This window comes from Anabrus simplex, chromosome 1 (assembly GCF_040414725.1).
Source record: "Anabrus simplex isolate iqAnaSimp1 chromosome 1, ASM4041472v1, whole genome shotgun sequence".
In the NCBI taxonomy this organism is placed as follows: domain Eukaryota; kingdom Metazoa; phylum Arthropoda; class Insecta; order Orthoptera; family Tettigoniidae; genus Anabrus; species Anabrus simplex.
Window position 1 is genome coordinate 1721027792 of NC_090265.1, and position 17815 is coordinate 1721045606.

At 38.0% G+C, this 17815-nt stretch overlaps 1 protein-coding gene across 2 annotated transcripts in view; it reads left to right on the forward strand.

The window, feature by feature from the left end:
• Positions 1–17815, forward strand: part of FIG4 (polyphosphoinositide phosphatase FIG4) — a 171862-nt gene that overhangs the window by 91658 nt on the left and 62389 nt on the right. For both annotated transcript variants that reach the window (XM_068225673.1, XM_068225674.1), the window contains one exon: positions 13328–13553. In XM_068225673.1, coding sequence (XP_068081774.1) covers positions 13328–13553 — 226 coding nt within the window. The remainder of the gene's footprint in view (positions 1–13327; positions 13554–17815) is intronic.

The window sequence follows — 17815 nt, forward strand, 5'->3', positions numbered from 1 at the left end:
CCACGCCATCTCTCCGCTGACAGCTCGGAACATACCACTTAGTCGAGCAGCTCTTCTTCTTTCTCTCAATTCTTCCCAACCCAAACATTGCAACATTTTTGTAACGCTACTCTTTTGTCGGAAATCACCCAGAACAAATCGAGCTGCTTTTCTTTGGATTTTTTCCAGTTCTTGAATCAGGTAATCCTGGTGAGGGTCCCATACACTGGAACCATACTCTAGTTGGGGTCTTACCAGAGACTTATATGCACTCTCCTTTACATCCTTACTACAACCCCTAAACACCCTCATAACCATGTGCAGAGATCGGTATCCTTTATTTACAATCCCATTTATGTGATTACCCCAGTGAAGATCTTTCCTTATATTAACACCTAGATACTTACAATGATCCCCAAAAGGAACTTTCACCCCATCAATGCAGTAATTAAAACTGAGAGGACTTTTCCTATTTGTGAAACTCACAACCTGACTTTTAGCCCCGTTTATCAACATACCATTGCCTGCTGTCCATCTCACAATATTTTCGAGGTCACGTTGCAGTTGCTCACAATCTTGTAACTTATTTATCACTCTATAGAGAATAACATCTTCCGCAAAAAGCCTTACCTCCGATTCCACTCCTTTACTCATATCATTTATATATATAAGAAAACATAAAGGTCCGATAACACTGCCCTGAGGAACTCCCCTCTCAACTATTACAGGGTCAGACAAAGCTTCACCTACTCTAACTCTCTGAGATCTATTTTCTAGAAATATAGCAACCCATTCAGTCACTCTTTTGTCTAGTCCAATTGCACTCATTTTTGCCAGTAGTCTCCCATGATCCACCCTATCAAATGCTTTAGACATGTCAATTGCGATACAGTCTATTTGACCTCCAGAATCCAAGATATCTGCTATATCTTGCTGGAATCCTACAAGTTGAGCTTCAGTGGAATAACCTTTCCTAAAACCGAATTGCCTTCTATCGAACCAGTTATTAATTTCACAAACATGTCTAATATAATCAGAAAGAATGCCTTCCCAAAGCTTACATACAATGCATGTCAAACTTACTGGCCTGTAATTTTCAGCTTTATGTCTATCACCCTTTCCTTTATACACAGGGGCTACTATAGCAACTCTCTATTCATCTGGTATAGCTCCTTCGGCCAAACAATAATCAAATAAGTACTTCAGATATGGTACTATATCCCAACCCATTGTCTTTAGTATATCCCCAGAAATCTGATCAATTCCAGCCGCTTTTCTAGTTTTCAACTTTTGTATCTTATTGTAAATGTCATTGTTATCATACGTAAATTTTATTACTTCTTTGGCCTTAGTCTCTTCCTCTATCTCGACATTATCCTTGTAACCAACAATCTTTACATACTGCTGACTGAATACTTCTGCCTTTTGAAGATCCTCACATACACACTCCCCTTGTTCATTAATTATTCCTGGAATGTCCTTCTTGGAACCTGTTTCTGCCTTAAAATACCTATACATACCCTTCCATTTTTCACTAAAATTTGTATGACTGCCAATTATGCTTGCCATCATGTTATCCTTAGCTGCCTTCTTTGCTAGATTCAATTTTCTAGTAAGTTCCTTCAATTTCTCCTTACTTCCACAGCCATTTCTAACTCTATTTCTTTCCAGTCTGCACCTCCTTCTTAGTCTCTTTTTTTCTCTATTATAATAAGGTGGGTCTTTACCATTCCTTACCACCCTTAATGGTACAAACCTGTTTTCGCATTCCTCAACAATTTCTTTAAACCCATCCCAGAGTCTGTTTACATTTTTATTTACCGTTTTCCACCGATCATAGTTACTCTTTAGAAACTGCCTCATACCTGCTTTATCAGCCATATGGTACTGCCTAACAGTCCTACTTTTAAGACCTTCCTTTCTATCACATTTTTTTTAACTACCACAAAAACAGCTTCATGATCACTAATACCATCTATTACTTCAGTTTCCCTATAGAGCTCATCTGGTTTTATCAGCACCACATCCAAAACATTTTTCCCTCTGGTTGGTTCCATCACTTTCTGAATCAGCTGTTATTCCCATATTAACTTATTTGCCATTTGTTGGTCATGCTTCCTGTCGTTCGCAATTTCCTTCCCAATTGACATCTGGCAAATTCAGATCTCCCGCTACAATCACATTTCTTTCCATGTCGTTTCCCACATAGCTGACTATCCTATCAAATAATTCCGAATCCGCATCAGTGCTACCCTTTCCCGATCTGTACACTCCAAATATATCAAGTTGCCTATTATCTTTAGAAATGAGCCTTACACCTAGAATTTCATGTGTCCCATCTTTAACTTTTTCGTAGCTTACAAATTCTTCTTTCACCAGAATGAAAACTCCCCCTCCCACCTTTCCTATCCTATCTCTACGATACACACTCCAGTGCCTTGAGAAAATTTCTGCATCCATTATATCATTTCTCAGCCATGATTCAACTCCTATTACAATATCTGGTAAATATATATCTATTAAATTACTTAATTCTATTCCTTTCTTTACAATACTTCTACAGTTCAACACTAACAATTTTATGTCATCCCTACTTGATTTCCAGTTCCCTGTTCCCTTATCACCGCTCCCTAGGCCATCCCGTTTCCCTGAATGTACCTCCCTATTACCCTTCCAAACAAATTTCCTAACTTATACGTACCACTCCGGTTTAAATGAAGGCCATCCGAGCGCAGATCCCTTTCTCCTACCCACCCATTAGGGTCTAGAAATTTCACTCCCAGTTTCCCACATACCCACTCCTTAGTCTCATTTAAATCCCCAATCACCCTCCAGTCAGTATCCCTCCTACACAGTATTCGACTAATAACAATCTCCGCTTTCTTAAACTTCACCCGTGCTGCATTTACCAGATCCCACACATCTCCAACTATGTTGGTACTTATATCAGCTTGCCTTACGTTGTTGGTTCCAACGTGAAACACTACCACCTTCTCCTTCCCCTCCTCCCTCTCTTCTACTTTCCTCAACATCTGCCTTAACCTAATTCCTGGATAACATTCTACCCTGGTTCCCTTTGCTCCACACACACTTTCCCCACGTGTCTAACGATGGAATCCCCCATGACCAGAGCCTCAACCCTACCCACCTCATTTGATCCCCTCCCCTCTTGGTCAGCCCTATCTTTCCTGATAGCTGCAGAAGCTACTTCCTCCTCCCTTTTCTCCTTCCCATGACCCTGTTCCACCTGTCTTTTCCTATCCCCTACTCTACATTTCCCTTTCCTACCTTTTCCCTTCCTCCTACTTCCACGCATCTCAGCAACAGTTCCCTGTCCCTCATCTTCCCTCTGTTGTTCTACCTGGAGTGACTCGTACCGATTTCGCACAGACACCTGTCCTGAATTCTGATCCTGAATAGAGCCCTTGGCCTGCAATCTCCTTCCCCTTAGAACATTAGACCACCTGTCTTCTACAACTCCTCCCTTTCCTTCCCCTCCCTCTTGTACACCTACTGTAACCTGTACATTGTTTGAGGGAGTCCTATCTTCCTTCCCGTCTTCTGTGAGAATCCTAATTATCTCCCTCAAACTTTCCAACTCCTCCCTCATACCCCTCAATGCCTCACCACACCCACAATAAGTACACTCGCGCTCCTTAGCCATTCTTTACGGGGGGAAAATTTTAAATTAAAAAATAAAATAACTTATTTGCAAAAAAATAAATGAACGGAGGGATATATTGTCTGGGATATTACACAACAATAAGGTAATTAATATACGACTACACTACAATACTACTTAGTCGTGCTCTATTTTTTTAATATTTTTTTTTTTTTATCCTACAACCCCTAACAGGATAAAAGCTGCTGTTAATTACTGAATATGGAAAGTAATACACAAGAACTACACAATTCCAAACTGCAATTAAGCCTATCCTAATTTCAACAATATTTTAGTAAGAGTTTCTACGGATACCTCTACCACACCAGTACAAATATTTTACAATAATAAAATAAGCACACTAAATTCTAATAGGATATTACTCGTATACTACTGTACAGTACACTACAGTAATTTTTAAACTACTTTCAGACGTATCCTAATTACGATACCGGTACCGTACCGTATGTCACTACTAAGCACAACAGAAATGAAATTTGCAAGAACTACTGTACTAAAGATTACCAACGAAGCTAAATGCTTAGACAAATTATTATTAGTATTACGGTCTAATAGATATACACGAAAGATAACACACGAATATAGCACGCAAGATACGGCACTATCTAAATGTACTGTATCTATACTACAATGTATCTACACTACACTACACTGCGTTTGGTTAAATGCTTAAGTATCAAAAGGATTGCCGTACACGAAGAAAACACGAATATAACTGGCAAGATACTATCTAATATATTATACCTTATCTTCGGCCTATGAGCAGTTAAAAGCAGACACACAACTAGCTGAGGAAGACAGCACTGTTCATGCGATTGCTTTTGACATGCAGCAATGTCTCCCCACTCCCCACTTGAGTGTAGGGATAATATTTTATAAACGTCAGTTTTGGACTTTGAATTTTGGTATTCACAATGTTGCAAATAACGCTGCAACAATGTTTATGTGGTCTGAGGATGTAGCGGGAAGGGGGGCCGATGATATAATCTCATGCCTTCGGCATTATGTTATGACTTCCGTGCCTGATAATGTTAACCACCTGATAGTATATTCTGATTCTTGTTTTGGTCAAAACAAGAACTTTTCTTTAGTTAGCTTTTGGATGTTTTTAGTCCAGACTGGAAGATTTAATATAATAGAACATAAATATTTAGTGCCAGGTCACACGTATTTGCCATTTGATGGAGACTTTGGCCTTATAGAGAAGAAAAAGAGGCAAGTGTCATCAATTTACATTCCAGATCAATGGATGAAACTTGTTAGGAAGACTAAGGTTAAGAAGCCGTTTGCAGTGGTAAAGATGACACGTGACATGTTTATCACTGCTTCGCCTTTACTGGATAAGATAACGAAAAGAACAGTCTCTGATTCAAAGCAAAAGGTATTATTAAACAAGATTACATGTTGTAAAATCAGTAAAGACGATCCATTTAGGTTTAGGTTACTTTTCAAGTACTCATACTCTTCTATTGAAGAGTATGATTCTGTAGATCTCAGAAAAAAGTACCTGGTAGACCATCATTCGGTATTGAACACCTACCATGCAAGTATGACAGACCTAGGCCTGTACTTCCAGCCAAAATCAAGGATATTTTAGACTTGTTGGATTACATACCCCCTCTGTATCATGCATACTACAGAAATCTTGCTTCCAATGCATGTAGTCCCATTCAAGAAGAAGACGATCCACTTTTTGATATTCCTGATTATGAATAGGTTAAGGTACAGGATTAAGTACCTGTAGGCCAACCTCATTATTGCATTTGTTGATATATTATGTATTATTTGTTTGTAACAACACTTTCCTTATCTATATTATATAATTTATTGCCAGAATTATTTGTATTTCCCTTCCATTTATCACAAAGTCAGATAGGTATGTTACAAAACTAACACATGTACATTGAGTATACAACTTCCCTTAAGTTCATTTAGCTACTGCATCGCTAGTCTGCAATAAAATAACTTAAAATTGCTATGAAAAGATTTTCCTGAATGTATACTTTGATTTGATGTGCAATACACCAGGTAAAATTAATGCAGTATATTTTTTTTGTTCCGTTTGCAAAACTTAAATTTTCTCCTTTCAAGCAAAGTGAGGGTTAGACCATTTTTGCGAGCATGTCTTCAATTTCAAATTTAATATTTTCAAAATATAATAGAAAATTCAAACTTTTTTAAATTAAGAAAATGAAAAACTATTGCAATTATAGTGACACTCATGTGTTTTCTATTCACCTGTGTGCTGTGAAAAGAAAGAACAGGGATTAACCTCCAAAAATATAAGTAGGAGAATATTTTTCCTTAGTGTGTGAATTTTCATTAAAATTGTCTTGGCATTCTTAGGGCAACCACTACATTACAGCCTGGCATCAAAAGGGTTAAAAACCATTCTTCAAATTCAAAAAACTAGACATACAGTAGTCACATGTATTGGCTTCAAAAAGGCATACGACTCTGTAGGCCGACAGACAGTGTTTAACTTGTTAGAGGAATTCCAAGTTGGCAAGGAAACAAGAGAATTGATCAAGCAAACATTGACCAACACAACATCGAAAGTAAAATTTTTATGAGAAAGAGTCAGACAAGGGAATGAATTATCTCCCTTACTGTTTAATTTAGTTCTGGATATGGCAAACTGAAACTAAAGGTATAAATATTGGTAGATGTATCCAAAACAAAATTGCCTAACATTTGCTGATGACATTGCTCTCGTATCCAACAACAGACAGGAAGCAATCCAGTCTGTAGAAAAACTCCATGAAATAGCAGCATAAACAGGACTCCAAATTTTTTATGAAAAGACAAAGTATGTGGAAGGGACTAGATCAGGTTTCAACAGTCAGCCATTAATTGCCAAATATGGAAATATTGCTCAAGTAGACAAATGTAAGTATCTGGGGGAAATTATTGAACCAGCGGGGTTAAATCAGCAAGCTAACATAGAAAGAATTGCAAAACGTCAAAGAGCATACTAGTACAGATACAATAAAAGAACTATATCAAAAAAGCCAAAATTATGACATTAAAACACAGTAGTTAAAACAGAAGCACTTCATACATCTGAAACTATTATAACTGGTGGTAAATCTCAAATAAAGTTGATCGAGAAACAAGAAAGAAAAATCCTCAGGAAAATCTTAGAACCAAAATGCAAAAATGGAATTTGGATGAAAAAGAAATCACATGAAATCTATCGAGGTACAGAAAAACTCACAGATATAATCAGGAAACGGCGATTACAATTTTATGGTCACTTACATAGAATGGATAACAACAGGCTCACAAGGAACATTTTAAATTTAACCTTATCAATGAAAAATCACAGTAATTGGCTAAAAGAAATCAGTGAAGGCCTAAATGAAATTGGCATTGATGAAGAAATTATTCAAGATAGAATAAAATTCAAAACCTTAATTCACACAAATTTTCTATAAAGCCCACCTGACTAAATACAATATGGACTGAACAACGTAAAAAAAGAACACAGCGAGAGGATGAAGAGATAGTAGGAAAAGAAGAAGGAAAACAAGAAAAGAGTACTAATAAGTGCAAACGTGCTCCTTAGTTGGGCATAACGAATCAAGAAAGAATATTCAACCACTTAAAGATGATGACTGAGTCCATAAGGAGCTAGAGAAATAAAATTATTGTACCATATTAATCCCTTACAGGTTAGTGGCTAAATACCGTATTTATGCGAATAATCCCCGCATATCTTTTAAAAATTTTGGGGTAAGAAATTGGCAACTCGCTCCTGGTTCACCTAGTTTTCAATGTTGGCATCAGTTTGCTGCTAACGAGGAGATAACAAATGCCTGGCAACTGAAAGGAAATAAATGTGCGAACTATTACAAATATATGTGAATCTGATGGGGTTGCTATGAAGGGAACATGTAGTTGTGCGTGGGCCTAGTGTTTTCCCATTAGATCTGGAGGCTTTTAATGTTAAGTTAGCAACAGCAGCTAGTGGTTTTTCTGGCAGGTTCTAACTTATGAATAGCTGGAATCTAGCCAGAAATATCATTGCTATATATAACATTTTATTTATCAGTATAGTACTGACAACCCTAAATATGTATTAGTAAAGGACACTTTATATTTTGATGCTAATGAAAATAAAAAGTCTGCATAATGATGCATCATGGCTTTATTTCTTATTTTGCTGAAAATAGGAAATTAGGAAATTGGAGTCTTTCTGGTGTAGTTGTCTCGCTTTTTGTGGCTTTACTTCAGATGACAGGGAAGGAACTGTGTGTCAGTCAGAAGCATACTACATGTTCCCAGTCTCAGTGACCTGTCGACAGGTGATGACATCACTTCCCGCCTTGTATGCCACCAGCTAACCCTTACCCTCCGGGCCGTGCCGCCTAGTATTTCAGAGCGTCTGGAAATGTACCTATTTTGCGTGTGTATAATTTGTAAATTAATGTAAATGGTGATATATTGGTCGTCATCTCATTCAATACTTTTTTATAGTGTTTGTTCAGTCACACACCTCTTTTCCAATAAATATAGTAGTTTGAAGTTCTAGTGAGATTTGGAAGAAAAACTGCAGAACATTTATATTACTACGTTTTGATGTTTGTTCCACAGGATGTTTAATTACCAGTAAATATGGTATAAGGCGTTAGCTGAACATAAGTTCATCTTTCTTAGGTCTATGTTTATAGTCTTGCTATTTTTGTAGACTTTTAAGTTGTGTATTTGATAAATTAAAATTAAATATTTATTCCACCTTATCGATACTATACAGTAGAAGTCCGCTATAGCGAGTACTGCTTATAACGAGAACCCCATTATACCGACAATATTTTGATGTCCCTTCAAAATTCCTATGTTAAACTGTATATTATCCTTCGGTTACAGCGAGAGCCCTATCACTGATGCATCCGTTATTACGAGCGGTTAAGCGCGCGCGATTTTTTCCGTTATCGATATTTATGTACACCAGCCATTATGATGCATGCAATCGATTATCTTTGCATTGTTTCCTCGCTGTGTCCACTAGCGAGTTCTCTCGTCGACATTTGAAGGCGATGTCGGAGTCTATTAGTAATACCCATCGACTGCTCTTCCGTAAAGAAAATTCAAAATGGAAGAGAACGTATTTTCTTAGTAAATGTGTAAATAACATGTCCAATAACAGTTCTTAACTCATTAAAAATAAAGGCTGACTAAACAATTGCTTAATTTTAATGCTAAATACTGCAATTAAGTAAAAATGAGATACACCTCGAGATATGGCAGAGTGCATAATTGATTTCACAGGTTAGTTTATATTTTCTTGCGTCTGGTTAAATTAGGGAAAGTTTATCATCATGTAAATTTATAGCGAGAAGGTTTATAATTTCTCTAGTGGCGCTTGAAGTATGTTTTCATCATATGTATAGTACGGTTAAGTTAGGATAAGTGACGCTGTTTGAATAAGGAAACCGAAACTTTTGCCACAAAATGCGATCGATCATCTATGGTACGGTATAGTTTTCTCATTATGTACATTTGCAAGCTCTCTCGTCGACATTCGAATGCGATGTTGTAGTTGATCAGTAATACTCAACGACTGCTATTCTCTAAAGAAAATTCGAATGAAATAGAATAACTAGTTTTCGTAATAAATGCGTAAATAACGTGGCCAATAGCAGTTGTTAACTAGTTAAAAATAACGGCTGAAGTAACCGATCTCTTAAGTTTAATGTTATATAGGCCTACTGAAATTAAGTAAGAATGTGATACACCTCAAGATATGGCAGAGTACATAACTGATTTCAGAGGATAGTTCATATTTTCTCGCGTCTAGTTACGTTTCGGAAAGGCTATTCACATGTAAATTTTTAGCGAGGATAACTCATTGCTCTACATATGTATCAAATATGTTTTCATGACACAGTTAGGTTAGGTGACGCCATTTGAAGAAGAAAACTCTGGAGTGATACCGCATTTCTCCTAATCCAAGATGACGTTTTCTTCCTCAGAATCCTATGCGAAAAATTAAGAGTTGTCTTGCATTCATGGCCTAACAGTAATGAATACCACTGGCAACCCTTGCGGCATCCACGTTGCTTATTTTCATCCCCGCACGCACATACAAAATTCGTTGACAATAAGCGACTGCTTCTTTATTATACATCGCTCTATAGTTATGAATTTCATTGGTTCCGTATTGAAGTGGGATTACAGTAAATAATATATAAATTCTTTCAAGGTCCACCTATTCAATACAATGACATTTTATTGTGATTTAATCACATGTCAAATAGTCAAATGGTACTAGTTTCGGCATCTATGTGCCATCATCAGCCTTGAGTACAAATTAAAACAAGATATATATTCCTAAAACATCTAAAACACATTTTAACTCATTATAAAATAACATACAATTAATGTAGTGATACACGAAATACGATAAAATTATGATAGAATTGGTGTGATATAAAATTCTTAAAATTCCGGCTGTTCGTTACATAATTCAGTCTGTGTGCATCCGGGATAAGTGAATTTTTGCAGTTGTATCCTGTCTATGTGAATGACATTTGTTCCTTTCATCATCATCATCATCATCATCATTCAACGATTCTAATGTTTCTAGTAACTTCCATACATTGCTTTCAACATCTAACTTGGCTATTTTCTCCTTCAGGTTCAAATTGAAGTGGAAATTCATCTCTAATTACATCACGATCTTATATGATCAAAGTAAACTTCCTTGGAACCACCTAATATCTAAAGGAACAAATGTCATTCACATAGACAGCATACAACTGCAAAAAGTCACTTATCCCGGATGCACACAGACTGAATTATGTAACGAACAGCCGGAATTTTAAGAATTTTATATCACACCAATTGTATCATAATTTTATCGTATTTCATGTATCACCACATTAATTGTATGTTATTTTATAATGAGTTAAAATGTGTTTTAGATGTTTTAGGAATATATACCTTGTTTTAATTTGTACTCAAGGCTGATGATGGCACATAGATGCCGAAACTAGTACCATTTGACTATTTGACATGTGATTAAATCACAATAAAATGTCATTGTATTGAATAGGTGGACCTTGAAAGAATTTATATATTATTTACTGTATACATCGCTAGCCGTGACAACCGGTTGTACAGTGCCTGTGTGTAACGTCACTGGATCTCGGGAAATAGTGAAGAGAGAATGGCATTCTATTAGCCTCTACAAAAACGTTTCTCAAATCTGCAGAATGGCATCAAAACATGCGAGCCTTCGAATTCGTAGAAAGGCCACGGCTACACAGTGGCAGAGTTATAATGCGTCTACTGTACCTGACTCTAGTAAAATTAAGTTTTATAGACAGCAAGAATATTTTCGTGGTGGATAATCGTAAAGATACGTGGAACGGGTATTGCCGGCAAATTGTGAACGGGTTCTCGTCGATATTATGCCAATTTTAAGTTAGCGGTAATGGTTATTAAACACTCGGAAATATAGAATAATTGTGCAGCCGCAAGAAAATATGGCGTAGGCCTAACTAAGTCAATATTTGGGGTCAGTGCGAAGACAAAGATACAAAAAATGTATTCAGTGATCCGCAACAAGGACGCTTTAAAGAATTCGAAAATGAAATTGTGAGGTATGTGCACGAAAAACGCAAGGGCGGAAAGGCCATACCTTGGCGAAATAAACTCGTTCGTTGACCTTCAACGTCCGCGATTAGGCCTAGCTATCCGTTGAAGTTGGCCAAACCCGGCAAGCGAGACGTGCGTGTAGCGGTAGCCGGTTATATATGACGCTGAGTAAAAATACCGTAAAAGTTTTTATAGACGGCAAGAATATTTTCCTGACGGATCACCGTATTCTAGAGACGCATGGAATAGGTATTGCTGGCAAATTTTCAACAGGTTCTCTTCAGTATTTTGATGCCAATTTTAAGTTAATGATCATTAAACCCGCGGAAATAAAGAATAATTGTGCAGCCGCAAAAAATGCGCCGTAAGGAAAGACAATGTTCGGCGTCTCAAAATTGTGTAAAAATGCGTACTGTACAACAAAGGCATTCATCTGATTTTACAACGCACTTTTTTTAGCATGATTAAAAATTTTGAAGGAAAGAGTGGGGTTCGTCCTGGATTCGGAGAAATACGAAACTGTATTTTTTTTTTCAGAATGAAAATAAACACACTTTCAAGTAGTATCGGATTTCAAAAAATAACAAACAAGTCGTAGTGTGGATATCATCCGCGGAAATGCAAATTTTGAACAAACTGATTGCCGTTTCATACCGATTTTAATGTATGGGGGGTTTTCCGAATTTTATAAAAAATCGGATATAACGAATTGTTGTGAATTCTCGCTATAATGGACTTCTACTGTATATTTATTGCCTTAAGCAATTTCTTCCATTAGTAGCACATGCTTCGTTTTTGTACGAACGTCATCAGCTACAAGTGTCCTTGCTTAGGTGAAAACAATAAAAATGTACTAAAACATAGCTTTTCTGAAAATGTCTAAAAACCTGCATAAAAGCTTAAAAACTATTGTTTATTAAGGTAATGATGTAATGATCTAAATAGGGGGTTGGAGGGGGCAAGGGGTTTGGTTGTGGGAGAATTAATCGTGCTGGTATCTACCAACTTTAAATGCTTTCTTATAAAAACTGTGACAGTTGGTCATAATGTTCATCAAAAAGTTCTTTGTAAAAGCATATGTTCCGTAATTACTATTGATCAAAGCGTTATATATATATTTTCTTGCTGCACTGTGCTGTTGAGAATTCTCAAAGTTGGTAGAGTCTACGATTAATTCTCCCACAACCAACCCCTTTTCCCCTCCACCCTAAAAATGAAACGTACTACTAACTGAAGAAATTGCTTAAGGCAATAAATATATAGTATTGATAAAGTGGAGTGTGTGTTGTGTTGGGTATTCAGCCCGAAGGCTGGTTTGATCCTCTGCAGCTCCGCCAACAGCTGTCATAAATAGCCGAGGCGTCACTGAAGAGGCGTACTAGGGAAATGAGGAGTGAGGTAGTTTCCCGTCGCTTTCCTCACCGAGCCAGCCGCTGCTATTACATATCAGTCTGCCCAGCCCACTGAAATGCATGCACCAATAACATATGAGTAACAACACAGTAAAGGTTTCCACCTATTCAATAATATTTTGTATTGAATAGGTGGAAACCTTTACTGTGTTGTTACTCATATGTTATTCTCAGTTCAATATGGACCAACAACATGAAATTTATAACCCTTAATGCATGCACCAACCAACCCTAAGAGCGATAATTTCACATCATTCATAACAGGGACTGGCTGCATAAGCAATGGTATTACTAGCATCACTCATACCTCGGTCACTTTCATATTGTCAAAGCCAAGGATGAGACTGAGACAGGTCAAGATATTTAATTTCAATTTATCAAATATATTAGACATCATTACCGATCATGAAGTTGATAGCTTGCAATTTTAAGTTGTGTGCAATACTGTCTACAGTACGTCCTGCTGCTATACCAGCAAAGACATCTTTCTTAAAATGTTTCATTGATTGGTGTCACACCCTTCTTCTGTCCTATGTCATCATTGGTGATATGGTCAAGGTGACTGAAGCCCATTTGGAGCTGGTTCTCGGTGCTCTTTGCACTTGGCAACTGGGCGTATCACTTGTAACAGTGGTGTTTGTTTTTCTCCCAGCTCTGTGCCTTGGGGTTATCCAAGTCACCCAAGCTTGACTTCGACTCTGATTGCGTTCGCATGTTGGAAGAGCTGTATGAAGACCACGGGGACACTTTGGCTCTGCAATACGGGGGTTCGCAGCTCGTCCACCGCATCAAGACATACCGCAAAACAGCTCCATGGACATCTCAGGGCAATGACATCATGCAGACCCTCAGCCGATACTACAGCAATACATTTTCAGGTTCTTGCAGTACACATCTTGTATGTTTTTAGACAGTTGGTACTATTTCTTAGTCAGTAATATTATGTTGATGAATTCAATAATTCTTAAAAAGAATTTATTATAAAGTTCCACGTATTCAATTCTTCTTCTAATTATTCCTCTTCTTCTCCTTCTTCTTGTGCAGGTCATTCACAGAGCCTCTTCCAATCTTCTCTTATTTCCCACAGTCTGTCGTTCATCGCTGTCTCTCATTGTAGTCCTGTACGATTTACGTTATCCTCCACCTGATCCCTTCACCTTGTCCGTGGTCTTCCAATTGGTCTTCTTCCAGATTCTGTCCATTCCATAGTTCTCCTGGGTAATCTTTCTTGCCTCATTCTTTTGACATGGCCCATTTCTTTCCATAGTTTCTTTTAGGGGGTTTATCTGTAGCATATTTCATATTGTTTAATTTCTAATCTTGTTCCTCCTCATTTTACGCAAGATCCCTCACAGAAAGTGCAGCTCTTTCACTTGTAATTTACTCGGATCTTTTTTTGTCCAAGTCCAACATTTTGATCCGTAGGTCAATATTGGCAAATAATGAATGAAAACTTACAACCTGTTTTCCAGTCTTTGACTGGGTCAGGGATATAATGAATGAATCATATACAGTAAAACCTGTCTTAACGGACACCTCTCACCGGCGGACACCCCTCATTGGCGGACAATTTTCTAGGTCCGTAATTAAATGCCATGTTGTGTATGAGTAATTTACCCCTCTTATACGGACACCCTTTATTACGGACACGGACACACCATAGCCACGAGAAACTCCAATTAAACCTCTCCTAACGGACACTTTCTTTTTCAAAAAATTCTGTATTTATGTCCTGTACAGTATGTATTTGCTTAATTTTTGCACAGCCGGTACTTCCAAGAATCACAGACACCGTAACTTTTGATCCTGTCTGTACACATTCTTGGAAGGCAACACTAAGCTACGCTATCACTTCCGGAAGTTGTGTGATCTGACATGTTCGACAGCGGTGGAATTCGTACCTTCACTGTCAAGTTACTTTTCATTGACTCGTGGGCTTTTGATGTGTTCAATTTTACGTTAGTAAGTTGGTGTAAACATGGCTCCGAGGAAGTTTTTAACTTTAAAAGAAAAGGTAGGCAAAATAGACTATCATAAACGTGAGAAGTGTGGTGTGCGTAAACTGTCCGAAGTGTTTAAGATTGGAAAGAAACAGGCAGCTGAAATTGTGAAAAAGCAAGAGGAACTAGTAAAGGAATGGCATTTAAATGGCAACGAACAGCACATTAAACTGTTTCAAAGTGGTAGTGGAGCTCTCATTAACAAGGCAACTCTAGAGTGGTTCGCTAAAATAAAAAGTCAGAATGTCCCTGTGTCAGCACCAGTGATACAAGCAAAAGCATTAGAATTCGCGACAGAATTAGGAATTGGAGATTTCAAAGCCTCGAATAGCTGGCTAGAAAGATTCAGAAAGCGACATGGTATCAACTTCAGAGTGATTTGCAGAGAATCATCCAGTGTTAATATGGAGATTGTTGACACCTGGCAAGAGAAAACACTTTCAATCATAGACGGGTATGCTCCGGAAAATATTTTGAATGCCGATGAAACTGGATTATTTTTCCGTGCTTTACCCAACAAAACTTTATATTTCAAAGGAAATCGTTTTACTGGTGGAAAAGTTGCGAAAGAACGTCTTATGGTATTGTGGAGACATGAAAACGACTCTTTAGTCAATCCAAGGGAAGAAGGACAAAAATGAAGATTTTGACGAAAGCGGGAGTGAAGGTGATGCTAATGACGACTTTGAAGAAAATACGGAAATGAATGTGCTGCCAATAACCTCGTACAGTGAGGCTCTCGGCTTTGTTAAGCGACTGAAAGAATTTTATTATAAACAAAACGATGAAAAAGGTGTAAATTTGACCCAGGATTTAATTGCACATAGTGAAAACATCATTGCTGAACCGAAATGGACAAAACAAACGAACATTAAGGATTTTTTTAAGTGCTAATGTTTTACTGTACTGTGCTAGAAATTGAGTTTCAAAAACTCATACGTTCTTCTTAATTTTAACATGGTGAACGGTAATAGCGTACAGTGTGCTCAGTAGAGATTTCCATAGAATATAGTGCATCGCAGCTGCAGCAGCCCATCTACAACTTTCTCATGTGAGTACAGTGCAGTATATTGTACAGTGCAGTACAATACTCTATACAGTATACAATTGTTAACACATACAATACATGGGTTATTGTGTTCCAACTTTTTAATGGTACCGGTTTCATAACCTCTCGCGGGCGGACACCCCTTCATAACGGACATTATTTTCGGTCCCGAAGGTGTCCGTTATAGGGAGGTTTTACTGTATAGGCTATTAGTACGATGGGGTCGCCACTCCCAAAGTGATTCAGTAATGACATAGATACTATAAAATCATAATGGAGAGTGTTGCTGGAATGAAATATGACAGGGAAAACCAGAGTACCCGGAGAAAAACCTGTCCCGCCCCTGCTTTGTCCAGCACAAATCTCACGTGGAGTGACTGGGATTTGAACCACGGTATCCAGCGGTGAGAGGCCGACGCGCTGCCATCTGAGCCACCGAGGCTCTGCTGGCAAATAATGTGAGTTACATATCATGATGTTTGTTTTGGTAGGTAATTTCCAAATTCTAATTATGTCTGATACACAGGAATAAAATTTTGAGTACCGGGCGAGTTGGCCGTACGTTTAGGGATGCGCAGCTGTGAGCTTGTATTCGGGAGATCATGGGTTCGAATCCCACTGTCGACAGCCCTGAAGATGGTTTTCTGTGGGTTCCCCATTTTCACCGCAGGAAAATGCTGGGGCTGTACTGTAATTAAGGCCACGGCCGCTTCCTTCCAACTCCTAGGCCTTTCCTAGCCCATCGTCACCATAAGACCAATCTCTGTCGGTACAACATTAAGCAACTCGTCCTCATTGGATCCTCCGCCATCAGCTAGAGGCATGCTAGGGAAATAAGGAGTTGAGGTAGTATCCCGTTGCTTTCCTCACTGAGCCAGGGGTTGCGATGCGTGCACCAACTGACCCTATGAGCAACATTTTCGCACCATTCATAGCAGGGACTGGCTGCATACAGAATAGCATTACTAGCATCGCTCATACCTCAGTCACTTTCATATTGTCAAGCCAAGGATAAGACTGGGACAGATTAATGAAAGTAACAATATTGCTCTAGCCTAAACCATAAGAAATAATGCACTGTAAACACTAGGTCCTGCCAGCAAAGGCATTTACAATAGCTTAAAAAACATGAAATTACTTGAAGTCAAACAAGCTACACCTTATAAAGTGCCAATCTGTGAAGTGGGTTATCAATAATCCCATCGTGAACTTCCACTGCAAGGAACGGTAAAACCAATGAAAATGAACTACATTTCTCCGATTAAGCCGTCAGTCAATCACTCTTCATACTAATGCCTGTGTTCATCAGGAATCTTATTCATGAAATTGGCATGAGCCACTAGCAAAAAAAGAAAATTTTGAGCAATTTCTTATCCTCCCCAATATTTCTTCCTTGATGTTTCCTCTCCCAGTTAGCTTACATGCTAGGTATTTAAAAGCATCTACGTCTTTAAAAATTTTTCCTTCCCACCTAACATCTTCATTTTTCTGTTTTCTCTACTGATTTTCTTTACTTTACTTTTTGTTAAACTTATTTCCATGCCTGCTTCCTGCTTCTTCAGTTGCCCTCTGCCAGATATTTAGTTGTTGTTTTTTTCATCATCACATCATCTGCATATACTTTCATATCATATCATTTACTATTGACCCTTGGCAAGCTTTCCTCATAATGTTGTCCTTCACCATATTAAAGAGTACTGATGAAACGACACTTTCTTGTCATACTCCTCTGTCTGTTCTAAATCATTCTGATTTTTTGCCATCTATTAAAACACACTTCAGACAATTTTTTTAAATTTTATTTTTATTTTTTAATGCTATTTATTCGGGGCATTGGCCTAAAATGATCTTTTGCCCCTACTTTGCACCATATGTTATGAACCTGCGTGTATTTGGAAATTGCAGAACTCTAAAGTGTTCAATGTGAGGAAAGGAACATTAAGGACGACACAGACACCCAATCCCCAGGCCAGGCATATTAATCATGTACAATTAAAATCCCCTGATCCGGCCGGGAATGGAACCCAGGGCCGCCGGTGACAGGTGGACGCATTGCCCCCTACACTGCGGGGCCGGACCAGGACCAGTTCAG